At 38.1% G+C, this 17,878-nt stretch overlaps 1 protein-coding gene across 2 annotated transcripts in view; it reads right to left on the bottom strand.

Annotated features, from left to right (window-relative positions):
• Window positions 1-6,681, bottom strand: part of SLTM (SAFB like transcription modulator) — a 42,180-nt gene extending 35,499 nt beyond the window's left edge. For both annotated transcript variants that reach the window (XM_045530304.1, XM_045530296.1), the window contains exons 1-2: window positions 6,409-6,681; window positions 5,347-5,434 (exon numbers count right to left, since the gene is read on the bottom strand). In XM_045530304.1, coding sequence (XP_045386260.1) covers window positions 5,347-5,434; window positions 6,409-6,570 — 250 coding nt within the window. In that variant the 5' untranslated portion in view covers window positions 6,571-6,681. The remainder of the gene's footprint in view (window positions 1-5,346; window positions 5,435-6,408) is intronic.
• Between the last annotated feature and the right edge of the window lie 11,197 nt (window positions 6,682-17,878).

Raw genomic sequence — 17,878 nt, forward strand, 5'->3', positions numbered from 1 at the left:
TAACTGGGTTCTTAATGGGTTACCTTTATATTCTGTCAATAAAAATAAAACAGCCCTACTTAACTCACAGCGCTGTTGTGAGAATCAAATAAAGCAATATGGAAGTAGTTCCGAAAACTGTAAAGTATATAAAACAATTTGGAAACTGACCAGTGGAAAGAGGATGAATGAAAATGATGCTAAGTTTCAAGCTTGGGTCTAGGGCAGTCAGTGGTTCTTAACTCCAACTGCATAAGAGAATAACTTGGGAAGCTTCCAGAAAATATATGCAAATGCCCGGGCCCCCAACACAGCAACTGAAACCAACTCTCTGAGGAGTGAAAGCATGCTATGCGTATTTTTTTAAAACTCAAATGACTCTAATGCGTAGTGTAGACTTTAATGTAGGTGTAGAACCACTAAGATGACTGAGTGTATCTAAAGAAATCAGAGTGAAAAGAATATAGGAGGAAGGTTATTATTTTCAGATTCTCCAGACTAGAAAAAATTTAAATTCTATCTGCCTTTAACAAAATACCATGTATGGTATGAACCTACTTTAGTTGTCGAAAAGGGTAGGGGGACCTTAAATATAAACCTCCTGTGAGTACTTGGGGAGATTATGAGCAATGTTCATTTTGTACTTTTCTGGATTGCCTACTTTTTAAAAACGAAAACGTTTCACTTTTAGAATCTGGGAAACAATACTGTAAAGCCATAATTAAACTACTATTCCAGTATACTAGCTAGGGCTGCCATGTAAGACTCCTCAAGTGATGGAGTTTATGATGTGAACAGATAAATCCTGGAATTGCACCTTGAACCTCTTTTACTGCAATATGTCAATAGAGAATAGTTGATCAAATAAATCAATAAATTCCACCCTTAAATTCTAAGCCATTGACCTTTTCATTAAAATCTTTTCTGATGCCATCAATAATGATTTTTGTCCAATTCCTGCATAATTAGCATGACTCTAATTCAGAATATCTAGAAAATGACTGACTTGGGAGAAGCACATTGTCTTAAAGTATTAGAAAATTTTACCTATCTCCCCACCAAGATCCTTGCCACACATCATGTTTGATACTATAAAACAGTTTAAAAATTACAAAAGTATTTTTGCAATAAACATAATCCACCATATACAACTACATAAGACAAATGCAGATTTTTATGGTTAAGATAAAAGGGCTGATTTTATGAAATGTAAATGACCCATACAAACTTTGAGGGTGAACAATATTCCGGCAAAAGTTAGGAGGCTTTCCAACACAGCAACAACTTGGGAAGGAATAAAAGGGTGATGCAATAATTCATGTGTTCTAAAAGTAAGTATACTTTACACATCAGTATGTAAAGATAAGCCACTAGTGCTCTTGAGAGAGGCACCTTAAAAAGAAAGGTACTAAGACTGTTAATCCCTGATCTATGTGCTTCTTACAAAGAGATATGCAATTAAAATAGGCACCCAAAGAGATATTTTTAAAAGCAGTTAAGAAAGCCAACACTGCATTCATGAGATACCAAAAAAGAAAAAAGACTGAAAGACAACAAATGACCCTCAGTACTCATTCAACAAATATTTTTTGAGCACTTATTAAGTGTCATGCTCCATGCTAGGCACTACAGAGACAAAGGCAAATAAGACTGTATCCTGCCCTTTACAAAGCTTCCAGCCCACAAGGTGCCCAAGAAATAGCTAATGACAATTCTATGTCCAAAGTCCTCCTCAATGCTACAGTTCCGATTAAAATGTTCCCTAACATCTGAACAAACTTCAGTTGAAAAAAAATGAAAAGGCAAGAATTATAGTACATTATGATACTGTATAAGAAATGTGTTTTATGTCATTGCTTACTGTATTGCCCTATTTGACTGATATAAATTTTAGAAAGCTTTATAAAATAAACATGAAATTAATTATAAACATATAGTTTACAGTATTTTCCACAAAAAATTAGACATCAACTGTTTGGTCAAAACTACAACCCCAAATTTTACTTGTTTATGTAGGAGAAAAAACAGATTTTATATAGCACTTTAAATCTTTTTAAAGCCAGCATGTACCATAAATTAGTTTCAACGCTGGTAAGTACTACATTATATATAATTCTGAACACTGAGCTAATTAACCACATAACTTTTGCTGAAGTTTATAGGTGACTTTAAAGGTTGAAAATCTAAAAGAAAATGATAGGCCATTGTCAGCAGAACCAAAAGATTTTATAATCTCTAAAACAAGTTAATGAGGAGTTAGCTCTACCTGTTCGACTACTTTCTTAACACACACCCAATTAATATGACAGTAAATCTAAATGGGTGAAGCTTTCTTCTAGGTTACTTATTTAAAAGTTCATAGCAAAGCGTGTAAAAAAGACTCAGGAGAACCAATCTAAGACACAACTGTTCCACTATGTTAACTACATGTAAACAGATTTTATATACATGTTAATTATAAATCTCAGACCCACTATCATATTATCAACATTTATTAACAAGTTTGTGCTTGCAATAACTTCATTTTTAAAAAACTCTACAATAAACTTAAGAATGTAGGTTCCTTTTCCACTGTCTAAACACAATCATTTTAACATAGAAAAATTTTAAGAGAATTATTATAGTTACCCTACATTTATTTTATAAGAGAATAATTTCGGTGTTTCACTTAATTTTTCCAGACCCATGAAGCTTCTCTCTTGCTTTCTTAACATCGTTTAACTTTTACTTGTTACCTTAAAATTATCATAAGAATTATTTCTTTCCCTGACAAGTAACATATGGCTATTTTGAAATTACATAAAATACACTAAAATGTGCTTTGCATGATTTTAGGGTCTAAAGTAAAATGACAAAGTAAAAAGGACACACTAAAGGAAGACAATGCTAGAAATGCCTCCTTATTTATGCAACATAAATTTGTATAGGTCCACAAATTCTTGTTGAAACCCCTGGACCCAGATACGTTGAGGTTTGCTGATGCCTACATAACTGCCTCTAAGTAATCCTTCTTTGCTCTTTTCCTTTTCTAATGAATTGTGTTGAAGAACAACTATATTGATTGCCTATGAGCTTTCCTGTTCCTTCCTTAGATATCTATGTTAGTTAAACAGAAAGCAAAAAATTTTCTTCTTGATTCTGGCTATATATAATTAAATCTCAGAACTAAAGAGCCTTACAGATGAACTAGTAAAATTTTCCAATTTTACAAGAGGAAACAGACTCATTGAGGAAAAGTGGCATGACCAAGATAAAATTATTTTCAAGGTAGATACCAATAAGTAAAATACGATCTGGCAGAAAAGAACTTAATGTAGTAATTCAGCAACTAGACTGAAAAATTGATATCACATTAAAGCAATATTTAATTCCTTATGTCCTTGGTTTTAAAAATCTGTTAATTATTGATATTTTAACAAGTTTCCCTATTCAAATTTGATTTTTAAAAATTATCCTTTAAATTTTTAATTTAAAATAATCTTATCGATAAGCACCTTAATTGTAAATTAATTTGAACTGGTTCAGAGCTGGAGATTTACATTATGTTCTTTGCAGTTCATAGCATTTTCATAACAATCATATATGGAATTCAAGGAGACTGGAGCTATTTGCCCTGCAGCTCCTGGAGTGAGGCTCAAACTACTCAGGAGTCAGCTACAGACAAATATTAAGTGTTACAACTTCTAACTAAAGACCTTAAGGCACCTTAACATCAGAGTTACAAAATAAAGTTCAAGTACCTTTATAATCCATATAAAAGAAAAAATTAACATACTGATAAAAATGTTTATTTTAAATGTACTGAAAAACTCTTTAAATTTTATATTGCTGAAATTATTCCTAAGAGTAAGATAAATGAAGTTCTTAATCAAAACTGAAAAAAACATATACAGAGAAATTAAAAGTAGGTGAAAACTGAATAAATCAAATAAAGTTTACTTTAAATGCTAAAATCATTAATTGTCAATTCAAATAACTTGGGACTACGATTAATACACAGCATATGTCAAACTATCACAATATGCTAAGTAAATGATATGAATCAAAACCACTACAAGAACCACAGTTAATGCCTGATACACTTATTTCTGAATTTTAATGCTTCTTCATTTAGAAATAGCCTCTGGTTTGTCACAAGTCTTCTCAGGACAAGCTTCTTTAAACATAGGAAATACATCTGTCAAAGTGATACAAATGTATCTCCCAACATGATACACCCAGTCAGAGTTACAGACCTTCAAGATAACTTTGTTACTCCTTTAAACTCCATCTCCCCCTCTCCCAGGGACTGCTTCTTGGCCCTTCACAATTTCCTTTAGCAACTATGAAGACTCAAAATAATGAGCTGGCCTGATCCTTAGACCCAGGGTGCTTACACTCAAAATTAAATATTCCCTTCTTTTTAAGATTAATCCATTCGATCACTTTATTCTAGCTGCAATCATTTGATGGTTGGGGTAGCAACTGGATCACTTAGGGCAGCAAAGAAAATTAGATTACAAAGAAATGCTGCAGCTGTCCATGGCATACTCTGACAGAAAATTGTAAGTAGGTACCAGAATCCAGATACATAGTATGTCCACCCTCTACCACTAGCCTTACAGGAGGGAGAAATTTGCAACTATTCAAAGAAAGATTTCACTCACCAGAAGCTATGAAAAATATGTAAGTCCCATTTACATTGTCAAACTGCTCATTTAAAACCACTTTTAGCTATTGACTAAATCACCATACTCTGGAAATATATTCTGGCTTAGTTTAAAAGTTACAAAATAAAAATCTTTAGCATCCCTATAACTTAAAACTTTTTTTTTTTTAGCTAACTAACGATGGATTTCCCCCCCTACCTTGTTAGTATGATTGGTGAGGTCTTTTTGAATTTCACTGAAAATTAGAATGTATAATGGCATAAATGCAAATTAAGTTCACTAAGTCAAACAAAATACTAAATATGAAGGTTATAGAATTTTAATATACTAGAGAAAATAGCAAGGAGCCAAGGTGAAAGATTTGGTAGGAATTCCATCAATACTCTGCCAATTGTGGGGCAAGGTAGACATGTATTAAACTGTATTTTATTCTTCAGGTCTTCACACTATGAAGGATCGTTATACAACTTGACTTTGTAATTTTTTCGGATGCAGTAAAGAACTGTTCTCACTTTCTGGTCAGCTTCAGCCGAATCTTAAGGGCTACAAGTCACCCAGAACCTGGCAACAGTAACTTTTCTTCCTTGACCCAAGAAGGCAGAGTGCCAGAGGGAAATAGCAAAGAGTAGCACTATATAAACAGGGCAAGTGGCACAAGAGCAGAGGCAAGTTATATAACCAAAATATATTTTAAAATATGTTCATAACTCGTAACAACCTTTGCCTTTGGTTGGTTTCTTGTTTGGAGTATCAGTTGAAACAGTTAATTCAATATTATCTGGATCGCCTCCTTCCTCTTCAATAGCCTACATTAGAAAGAGAAGTTAATATGCTACACAATCTATCTAAACTTATTTTATAAAAACGAAATGAAAAAAAAATTAGCAAACCTCAAGCCTCAAGACATTAGAATCGCCAGTCATTTCATAAACCGACTTCAAAAAAGAGCAATTAAACTACACGAAAGAGTGCGAGAAACTCGGGGAAAATCGTTAGGTATCAAAATCACATGGAATTTTAAATTCTACCCAGGCGAGATAATTAAATATCACATATTATCATACTGAACAAAAATCTACATGCTCTATTGCAGAAAAGTTGCTAGCTACTAAAGTAAATAGCTAAAAAGAGTTTTCCTAATTTCTGTAATGCAAACTTACTGCTACTCTACTGCAATTCCAACACTCACTCAAACCTGAAAGCTAATCAGGGATGAAAAAGCAGATTATTGTGCTGATGCAAAAACTAAAAGCACAGTGGAAAACAAAACCTCTCTCACCCACCCATCAACTCCCATTACCAATTCCCCCCAAGATGGGGAGGAAACGGTTGGACACAATTAAACGGTAACTTCACAGAAGTCACCAAAGTAACCATTCCCACCGAGGCCAAGAAATGCACGCGCTCACCATGGCTAAAGACTGGGGACCGAGCGCCTCCCAGGTCTCCACGATCGCCCTTGGGAGGCCGCGCCCGCCGTCCGCAACCCTCGCAGCCTGGCGGAGACGTCCCGGGGAAGGCGGGGGCACGCCCGGCTGCGGAGGCCGGTCCTGGGCGGCTCGCGGGCTACTCTCAGGCCCTACCCGGCCCGCGGGGGCGGGGGCGCCGCGGGAGGGTCCTCGCCCTCCACGCGCGGGCGGACGCCTCTGGGGTCGGCCCCACCACGCCGCCCCGCGGGGCTGGGCGGCTGCAGGCGGCTGCAGGCGGCCGGGGGCTGCGGAGGAAGAGGGGCGCCGAGGCGCGGCCTAAGCTCCCCTTCCTGGACCTCGCCGGGCCTCACCTGCTTGAGTCGGGAGACGAGCACAGTCTTGACTCCGGTGATGTCTAAGTTCCGCCGCTTCAGCTCGGACTTGAGATCGATGACCCGCAGATCGGTGATCTTTTTACCTTCCGCCTGACCCGAGGCGGCCGAGGCTGCCACAGCACCGATAGCGGCAGCCATCTTAGAAGAGCAGAGCGCTGCCGAGGCAGCGAGTGGGCTGCAGGGCGGCGGCAGCAGCGCCAACTTCCACCCAGGCCTCGGCGGCCGGCGGCGCCGCGCAGCGCTGCGCACAATGAGCCGCTGGCCCCGCCCCCGGTCCGCCACCCTAGCGCAACCTGCAGCCGCAGCCAGCACCCGGATGACGGGTGCGCGTGCGCACTCGCGCGGGGGACGGCCACTACGTGCTCCGCCGACCCGGCCGTGGCCACCTGGGCGGTGCGACCCCTGGCGTGGCCTGGGAAGTCGGGCGCGTCCAACCGCACCAACGTCCGCGGCATTGCCGTTCCCTCGCCGCTTTATTGGCCATTTCCTTGCAGCGTCTCGAGTCTTGAGCAACAACGGTGTGCTGGGCACTACACAGCATAGGTGGTTCGCGCGTTACTCAACACAAACCAAGGGGGCGCGTGCGAGGGTGCGCCGACCCTCTCCCTGGGAAATACTTGATCTGTTCAGCTGAATAATCAAAAAAATGCGGCCAGTGTGCACTATTGAACTAGGTTCCCTGAGTTCCAGTCAAAAGGCCTCAAAGAGATCCTACGGCTGTGAGTCCAGAGAATATAAAGCTCTGGCCTTTGTGACATGCCCCACTGGCTGTCTCAGGGGAAAATGTCATGCCTTTGGCCCATGGAAGCTTAGTTTATTCTAGGGCTGCCCCTCCCCTTTGAAAAACAAGAAAACTTCCCCTTCCTATTGATCTGGATTTCTCATCCTCCCTGGTGAACCTGATGGCTCAACATGAAATTGGTCACTGAACGAAAAAACTAGTTTATAAGTACTTGTTGCCATTATCATAGACCGTGTTCACTGTTTTGCCCCCCAAATTTGGGATTCCAAGAACAGTGATTATCATCTTATGGAGGACCACCCTGTATAAGTGAGTACCTATTTGTAATTTTAGCCTGTATTATTAATCATCAAAGCATAAGCATTTATGGACTGAAACTATTCTATAAATTACATAAACTGATTATTATGCACAGTTAACTATACTGGCCTTTTCTGGTTTTTAAAACTTAAATTCATGAGGTCTGACTCACTTTAGGTTACTTTTTCTGTTTGAGTAGCTCAAAAGGAGGAAGACTGGACATTATAAAATAATGCCTGACATTTGGGTAGTTCTTTACAGTTTACAAGGCACTTTGACATACAATAACTCCCTAATCCTTCCCAACTCTATGAGGTAAATCTCTGTTAGGCTTAGAGAGATTAAATGACTTGTCCATGTTCACAGAGCTGGTATGTGGCAGAGCTGTGCTCAAATCCTGGCCTCCTGATTCCAAATCCAGCTCTGTTTCTACTACAACGTTGGTTTCACAATTGTAGAATTTTAGAATTCAAAGGCTCCTTAGAAATGTTCTGGCCCAATCCTCTTTTGTTTTTATAGATGGAGATTTTTAAGAGATTTACCTAGGGGCCCACAACTGATTATTGCTTGCATTTGTACTAAACCTCAGATCTTGCAGGACATGGAGGCATGCACTTATAATCCCAGCCACTCAGGAGGCTGAGGTGGGAGAATCACTTGACTTAGGAGTTAAGATGCCAGCCTGGGCAACATACTGAGATCTCATCTCTTAGGAAAAGGAAGAAAAGTAAAAGAGAAAAATAATAAACTTCAGATCTCAGTCCAGTGTCTTTCCCACTCAGCCATCCTCTTCTTACCTTCTGTGGACACTTTTAAAAAAGAATTATACTAACCAAAAGCTAACCGTGTGCTTAGTGGGAATGAATTTATATTGGGTGCCTTCTTTAAAACAAACAAAAATCTAATAATGGAGTTATCTTAAAATGGAAATCTGTGCTTTCTGATGTGATGCACTTGAGAAGGACACAACATCACTTGCAAAATGTCAGGAATGTTTAACCTGAATCTGATTGTGAGAAAACTATCAGGCAACTCCAGTTGTAGGACAAAGTAACTGTTCAGGACTCTAGAAAAGAGCAATATTATGAAAATAAAAGTAATAGAGCTGTTCTAGGATAAAGATGACTAAAGAGACATGACAGGTAAATTGTGCCTCTGACTGTTGTTTGGATCCTGGATCAAAGAGCAAAAAAGTTAGACCTTTTCTTGCTTAGGCTGGAAATAAAAAAAAAGGTGGAGGGGGGAAGGAGCAAAAAAGCTGCTAAAAGAACAAGTGGGAAATTTGGGACAATTGAGAAATTTGATTCATGTTAGATTGTGTGATTGCACCAGTGTGTACAAATACCTGTAGTGTGATATGGTTGTGTAGAATGTCTCAGTTTTTAGGAGACACATGCTGAGGTTCTTAGAGATGTAGTATCATTTTGTCTGCAATTTACCTGTAAATGTTTAGGAGAAAGAGAAAGCCAATGTGGCATATGTAAATATAGCAAAATGTTAATAATTAGAAAAACAAATGTGGCAAAATATTAATTAGAAAATCTAGGTGAAGGGTATAATATTGTGCACTGTATACTGTTTAAACTTTTTATTATGAGGCTGAGACAGGAGGATGGCTTAAGCCGAGGAGTTTGAGGTTGCAGTGAGCTATGATGATGCCACTGCACTCTAGCTGGGGCAACAGAGCAAGACTCTGTCTCCAAAAAAAAAGTAGCCAGCACGGTGGAGTGCACCTGTAGTCCCAGCTACTCAGGAGGCTGAGGTGGCAGAATCACTTGAGCTCAGGAGTTCAATGTTGCAGTGAGCTATGATTGTGCCACTGCATTCCAGACTGGGCAACAGAACAAGACCCTGATTATTAAAAAAAAAAAAAAAAGGAAGAAGAAGTCAATAACTAGTCCAATAACTAGTCCAAGGGTATATTGAAAGTTTGTGAAAGATGCAGAATGATTCCAAATCTGTTGTATTTTTAAATTATAACCTCTTGTTTTCTATCAAAGTTTATTTGCATCCCCAAAGAAATTTTTCTTCTAATGCTAAGCCCCAGTTTATACTGTTCACTGCATTTTTAGGGGAAGAACTTAAACTGCTTACCATCTTCCTGTCCAACATCATTGTTCCTTATCCCTGCCTTCAAATAGGCTTTTAAACATTTCTTATCTTGAAACATCTTTACTTGATCCAGTTATTTCCTGTTGGCAACAGTTGCATTATTGTGTCCTTCTCCTAATGAAAAGTGCATAGCTTCTGGTAATGACAGAGGAGGTAAATCAGATAGATACCCCTCCAAAGACAACAAAAATGCTTGACAAAGTATTTTTAAAATCTTTTTAAAACATCAAAATCATCAAAGAACTAACAAGATAGTGACAAATTCCTAGGCCAAAATTTGATAGAAGACTGAAATCTAGAGAGATGAGCCCACCATTTGGGGTAAGAGGAGGTACTTGCTAGTGCTGAAACGCCGCTGAGATATTAGGCACCACTTTCAAGTGACTTGAGAGACAAAAAGTATAAAAGTTGAAGTCCATGGTCTTCTAGAGGAAGAGGGCTTAACTCTGGGACACTAAAAGACTGCTCTCTAGAAGAAAAGATGAACTTAAAGTAAGGAGACCCTTACGTGGACTGCCGCCCTACTTGACACCATGCTAATGACATGAAGTCTAGTCTCAATGCATGTCACGTTAGGGCCACTATTACCCTGGCAGAAGCAAATGTAAATTAGTCCTGAAGGAGATAACAAAACATAGTACCTATGTCCACAAATTGTTCCTACATATATTTTTTAAATTAGGGGGTCTAGCGTTCAATCAAGCTTACAAGAAGGCAAGATTCTGTGGATGGAAACTAGCACAAACAACAGACAACAGAAACAGGCCCTTGGTTCTCTGAATAATAGAATTACAAGGCACATTTTATGAACAAGCAAATAACTAAAACTGGGGGGAAAAAAGAAAAAACTAAAGAACTTTAAATTATAAAGTACCATTACAGATTTGAGAAAGAATCAAGTAGAAATTCTGGAACTAAAAAATGATATAAATAAAACTAAGAAATTAGTGAATGGGTATTTCAGTAGGTTAGACAGAGCTGAGGAGAAAAATCAGTGAGCTGGAGGATGGGTCAGAAGAAACTATGAACCGTGAATGAACCATGGAAAGGCAGAAAGGTGGAAAGTATAGAAGAAAGGATATTAGTCAGGGTCTTGGCAGGAAAGAGCTTGCAAACTCAAATTGAATAATCTAAGAAAAGTTTAATAATGGGGTTATTTGCAAAGGTGTGGGCAGGATTTAGTGGAATCACAAAAGACAGTACATTTGGATTAAAATCAATAGAAGCTATTACTACCTCTAAGCCTAAATAGGCGAACAAGGAATGATTTCTAGAGCACAGAAAAAGTAGCCGCATCAGGAGGGCTGCGTGACAGGCCTATGGCTCCAACAGAAGGATTCAGCCATGGTAATGTCACAGCAAGGATGCCATGGGGGGTGGGGGGATAGGTGGTAAAATAAATACACAAAGCTCAATCTTCTTCCACACTTTAATTTCCTACCAGTGCTGCCATTGGCCAAACCCAGCTGGAAGCCTGAGGTGAGAGTATGGAAACCAGTTGATTTGGTCCACAAATATCTGCCTCTTGGGACACAGAATAGAGGATTGCAAAAGAGGGAAACTAGAGATATCCAGCACAGAGAGTAAGAGACAGGATACAGAGAGAAAGTTGAACATAATTTTAGATTTTCAGAAAGAAAAGAGAGAATGGGGCAAAACCAATCTCTGAAGTTGGCAAGAATTTTCCAAAATTTATGAAAGATATTGATCCATAGATTCAAGTTCAACAAAACCCAAGTAGGATACATTTTAAAGTCATACACCCCAGCCTGAGCAAGACTGAGACCCTGTCTCTACTAAAAATAGAAATAAATTATCTGGCCAACTAAAAATATATATACAAAAAATCAGCCGGGCATGGTGGCACATGTCTGTAGTCCCAGCTACTTGGGAGGCTGAGGCAGTAGGATCGCTTAAGCCCAGGAGTTTGAGGTTGCTGTGAGCTAGGCTGACGCCACGGCACTCACTCTAGCCCAGGCAACAGAGCGAGACTCTGTCTCAAAAAAAAAAATAATAATAAAAAAATAAAGTCATACACCCAAGACACATAGTGAACTTATAGAAAATCAAAAAGAAAATCTTGAAAGAAAGCAGAGAAAAAAATTAGATTGCCTTCCAAGGAGCAAGCATAAGACTGAATGCTAACTTTTCAACAGCAAAAATGGAAACAAAATAGTGTGGATTGATGTCTTTCTTACCTGTACTTAAAGAAAATAATTGCTAATATCAAACAACTGAGAGAATTAACCATGAGTAGATATACATTTCAGGAAATTCTAAATGGTATCTTTAGACAGAAAGAAAGAAGTTCAGAGATGAATGTCCTAATTCCTAGAGTAACCACTAATCAAATATTTTTAAAAATGTATAATTTACAAACTAACGGGAAAAAAAATCAATCCTAAAGAAAACAAGGCAGGAGTAGAAAGCATGTTACAAGATAAACATTTAAATACAAACACACAAGTAGTTATATTAAAGGTCAGTGGGTTAACTATTCCAGGTAAAAGATGATTGTCAGTCTAGATTTTTTCAAAAACTACATGCTAGTAAGAAGAACACATTTAAGAAATATACAAAAATGTTGAAAGCAAAAGTTTGGAAAAGACATACTTTGTAAAAATCTTCCAATAGAAATCTGGTACAAGTTAGATAACCTTTATCAGAAATGCTTGGATTAAAAAAAAAAAAAAGAAAGAAATGCTTGGGACCAGTAGTGTTTCAGATTTTGAATTTTTTTTCTTCAGATTTTGGAATAGAGTTGGCCATTGAACAATGCAGGGGTTAGGAGCACCAAACCACTGTGCAGTTGAAAATACATACATAATTTTTTGCTCCCCCCAAACTTAACTACTAATAGCCTACTGTTGACAGGAAGCCTTATCAATAATACAAACAGTTGATTAACACATATTTTGTATGTCATATGTATTATATACTGTATTCTTATAATAAAGTAAGCTAGAGAAAAGAAAATGTTGTTAAGAAAATAATAAGGAGGAGAAAATATATTTACTATTCATTTACTGGAAATGGATAATCAAAAACGTCTTTATCCTCATCATCTTCATGCTGAGTAAGCTGAGGAGGAGGAGGAAAAAGAGGCGTTGGTTTTGCTGTTTCCCGAGTGGCACAGGCAAAAGAAAATCTGCACATAAGTGGACCTGCGCAGTTCAAGCCTGTGTTGTTCAAGGATCAACTGTATTTGCATTATATTTACCAGTTGAGCATCCCTAAGTTCAAAAATCTGAAATCTAAAATGCTACAATGAGCATTTCCTTTGAGCATCATGTTGGTGCTCAGAAAGTTTTGAATTTTGGAGGATTTCAGATTTTGGGTCTTTGGATTAGGGATATTCAACTTGTATACCATTTAAGGGGGAAAAACACTAAAGATAAAAGTCTCATTTAATATTGACGAGTAATTATGCAGGAAGATGTAACAGTTATATGTTTGTATGCACCTAATAACAAAGCCTTAAAATATAACAACATTTGACAATTCTACAAAGGAAATCAACAAATCAACAATCTTTGTGGGAGATTTTTAATGCACTTCTCATGGTAACTAATATAAAAAGCAGACCGAATATCAATAAGTATGTAGAAGATTTGAATAACACAGTTCACAGATTTGACCTGATAGACAAACATACAGGATTGGTCCCAACAAATGTAGAGTATACGTTTTTAAAAGCACCCATGGACAGTCATAAAATTTTTTTTTTTTTTTTTTTTGAGACAGAGTCTCACTGTGTTGCCCAGGCTAGAGTGCTATGGTGTCAGCCTAGCTCACAGCAACCTCAAACTTCTGGGCTCAAGCAAAGCTCCTGCCTCAGCCTCCCAAGTAGCTGGGACTACAGGCATGCACCACCATGCCCAGCTAATTTTTTCTATATATATTTTTAGTTGTCCAGGTAATTTCTTTCTATTTATTTTAGTAGTGACAGGATCTCGCTCTTGCTCAGGCTGGTCTTGAACTCCTGAGCTCAAATGATCCACCCGCCTCCGCCTCCCAGAGAGCTTGGATTACAGGCGTGAGCCACCGTGCCCGGCCTAAAGGAATAGATTGATATAAATGACTACATTAAAATTAAGAAGTTTTGTTCATTAAAAGATATCAGTAAGAGAGTAGAAGGCAAGCTACAGAGTGGGAGATATTTATATAACATAAATAACCAACAACAGGTTCAAAAGCAGTATGTACAAAGAACTCTTAGAAATCAAAAGAAAAAAATGATCAGGACTTAAAAAGGGGCCAGGTGCAGTGGCTCATGCCTGTAATCTCAGCACTTTAAGAGGCCAAGTCAGGAGGATTGCTTGAGCCCAGGAGTTTGAGATCAGCCTGGCCAACATAGTGAGATCCTATCTTTAATTTTAAAAATAACAAAAAGAAAGAAAATGCTGAGCATAGTAGCATGAGCCTTATAGTCCCAGCTTCTTGGGAGGCTGAGGCAGAAGAATCACTTGAGCCTAGGAGTTTGAGGCCATACTGCACTTTGATCACATCTGTGAATAGCTACTGCACTTCAGCCTGGGCAACATAGCCAGACCTCACCTCTAAAAGTAAATAAGTAAATAAATATTTTTTTAAACTAAAAGAAAAGACTTGAAAAAGCTCTTCACCAAAGAGAAAATTCAAATCAAATAGTATGAATATGTGTGTGTATAAAATTCAGATATATATGTGAAAAAGATATCAAACTCATTTGTAATCAGGATGTTGCATATTAAAACTGCAAAGATATATTTTTATATCCCAGCAGAATGTCTAAATCAGAGAGATGAACAGTACCAAGTTTTGGCAAGGATATGGAGCAATTGAAAGTCCTTAATAGTGGGAGAGAAAAATGGGTGCAACCACTTTAATAAACAGTTTAGAATTATCTAATAAAATTGCAGAACCGCAAATTATTTGACCCTGAAATTGACTTCTAAGTATATGCTGTATAGAAAAACAAATATACATAGTAGCAAATATACAACCTAGAAACAAACCAAATGTCAATTAACAGTAGAATGGGTAAATCAATTGTGGTATACTCATAAAATGTAATATTCTGCAATAATTAATAGGAAGCAATTATAATTTCATGCAACAATGTGGATAAGCAAACTAACTGTAAAAGAATACATATTGCATACCATTTCATTTCTAGGACTGAAATATGAGAAAAACTAAATTATAATATTTAGAGATATATACTGAAGTACTAAATCTATAAAGGAAAGCAAGGACATGATTGCCATAAAAGTCAGGAAAGTGCTTCATTTTAGTTAGGGGATATAGGGTACGGTTTGGGAAGAGTCATGTGCAGGGCTTCTGGAATACTGAAAATATTTTATTTCTTGATTTATATGGTGGTTATGTGGATGTTCACCTCATAATGACTTCTCTATCTGTATATTTATGTTTTCTAAAATTTCTCTATGTATATCATATTCATAATAAAAAAGGTTAAAAATTGAAAGGATGGGCTTTGGGGCCATAAAGCATGTATTCAAATTCTACTCTGAGGTTAACAGATAGTGATATCCTTTTATCTTAAAAACATATATTAAATAATTTATGTAAAATTGTCTAACATGTAATGATGCTCAACTATTGTTATTTCTCATTTTCTTCTGGTGACCATTAAACCCATCAAAGGATAAATCGTTGTATGCTAATCTTCAAAGAGGGTGTGGTAGCCTTCAAGATGGTTCTCCATAAGCATTCCTCCTGATATTCACACCGTCAAGGGGCCCCTCCCATGTTGAATGGGGCTGACCTGTGCAACCAGTAGAATATTGAGAAAATGATGGAGTTGAATTCCAAGGCTAGGCCATAAAAGAGATTGTGGCCTCCATCTTCCCCTCTCTTGGATCATTTGCTCTTGAGGAATTCAGTTGAGGATACTTAAGCAGCCCTAAGGAGAAGCCCACATGGCAAGGAACTGAGGTCTTCTGACAACACCTGCACCAGTTCACCATCTATTTGAGTCAGCTATCTTGGAATGTGATCCTTCAATCCCAATCAAGCCTGAAATGACTGCATCCCTAGCTGACACCTTGACTGCAACCTTATGAGACCCTGAGCCTGAACCACCCACTTAAGCTACTCCCAACTTCCTGACTCACAAAATTGCGTAAGATAATAATTGTTAGTTTTTGTGTTATGCTCCTAAGTGATTTGTTACACAGCAATATATAATGAATACAAAGGATCAAGAAAGTAGGGAATTGAGGAATCTTTGACTGAGTCTGAAACATGGCTTTGGGGGAGAGGATTTCCAAGGGATAAACTGGAGAGCAAAAAGCAGGCTGAAATACTGAGGCAAAAAAGGGAAAGAATTCTCAGAGCTGTACTGAGTTAAGAAAGGCCTATGTATTGAGAAGACTCTATGCAGGATTCTCCAACAAGGATTTATCAAGAACACAGCATCTGCTCTCAAGATATATCACTGGAATCCCAACTCTATGCCATGCATGGACCAACAATAAGGATACCAAGGTAAAAACATAGGAGGCCCTAAAGGACACACAATCTAGTGGATAAACAAGCAAACTAACATTTGCAATACAATATGAATACTGAATTACTGTAAAATGACAGAGATACATTTTTCAAAAAGAGCTATCAGCCCTAAAATTAATTTGGGATACTTCTTAATGAAGGTGACATTTCAGCTGAGTTTTGAAAGGTGAGAGGAATGAAGAAGTGGTAATGAAAGAAGGAGCAGAAGAGTCAGCATATGAGACAACAAGGAAACATGAGAGAGTATGTTGCAGTCAAGAAATTACAAGTATGCTGCAAGAGGAGAGGAGTGCTGAGGGACAAGACTGGAGAGGTAGCCCGGAGTTTCCCATGTGTGTTGTAGTAAGAAAGGAGGCCCAGAGACCAGTTAGGGAGGTACTGGTGTGTTAAGAGTGAGGTGGGGTGGGAAGGGATGAATTGCAGAAGTAGAATCCATAGGTCTTAGTCATCAGATGGATATAAGATCATGACATTCACTGATATGCAGAATACAGATGGAGGAACAGATTCATGGTGAGGAAAGGATTAGAGCTGACTTTAAAGTTAGGAACCTTATCACTTAACTCCAGTGAGAACAGATTTTATCAAAAAGCCCCAAAACAACAAATGTTGATGTGGATGCAGAGATAGGAACACTCATACACTGCTGGTGGAACTGCAAGCTTGTACAACCTCTATGGAAAGCAATATGGAGATACCGCAAAGAATTAAAAGTAGAACTCTCATTTGATCCAGCAATCCCACTACTGGGTATCTACCCAAAGGAAAAAGAGACATTCTATAAAAAAGACATCTGCACTCAAATGTTTATAGCAGCATAGTTCACAATTGCAAAGATGTGGAAGCAACCCAAGTGCCCACCGATACATGAGTGGATTAATAAGATGTGGTAAATGTATACCATGGAGTACTACTTGGCCACAAAAAGCAATGGTGAACTAACACCTCTTGTTTTATCCTGGATAGAGCTGGAACCCATGCTACTAAGTGAAGTATCACAAGAATGGAAAAACAAACACCACATGTACTCACCATTAAATCGGTAGTAATTGATCAACACTAATGTGCACATATAGGAAGTAACATTCTTAGGATGTTGGGCAGGTGGGAGGCGGGAGGAGGATATGGATATGATGCATACTGTCTAGGGGATGGGCATGCTTGTTGGGCATTGCAAGGACAATTTATGTAACCAAAGCATTTGTACCCCTGTAATACTCTGAAAAAAAACATTAGGAACCTTAAGGATCAAGAATATGATAAGGAAAGAGCTGGGTGCATTATTATGCACCTCTAATCCTAGCTACATGGGAAATATCCCTTGAGCCCAGGAGTTTGAGACCAGCCTGGACAACATGGTGAGACTCCATCTATAAAACCAACCAAACAAAAAAGAATATGCTAAAGAGGAAAGAACTGGCATGGAGGGAAATTGTGAACTTTTTTTCCTATTTCTCTCTTTCCTTTCACAGTTAAACTTTCCAAAAGAGGTGTCTATCTTTGCTATTTCTTCTTCTTCATCTCACAGGTTCCTCTTCTTTAACCCTCTTTGGCATGGCTTCTGTCCCTACTACTGCACTGAATCTGGTCTTCTTAAATTCACCAATGACCTGTTAACTGCTCACTTAAGTATATGCTTTTAAGTCATATTATAGCCTATGTCCCTGCCAACTACCCCCTCAACGTTTGATATTGATGACACTCCCTAATTGAAACTCCTTTCCCTCAATTTCTAAGATACCCATATCTTTCCATTTTCCCCCCAGCTCTGTGAAT

The sequence above is a fragment of the Lemur catta genome, chromosome 1 (genome assembly GCF_020740605.2).
Source record: "Lemur catta isolate mLemCat1 chromosome 1, mLemCat1.pri, whole genome shotgun sequence".
In the NCBI taxonomy this organism is placed as follows: domain Eukaryota; kingdom Metazoa; phylum Chordata; class Mammalia; order Primates; family Lemuridae; genus Lemur; species Lemur catta.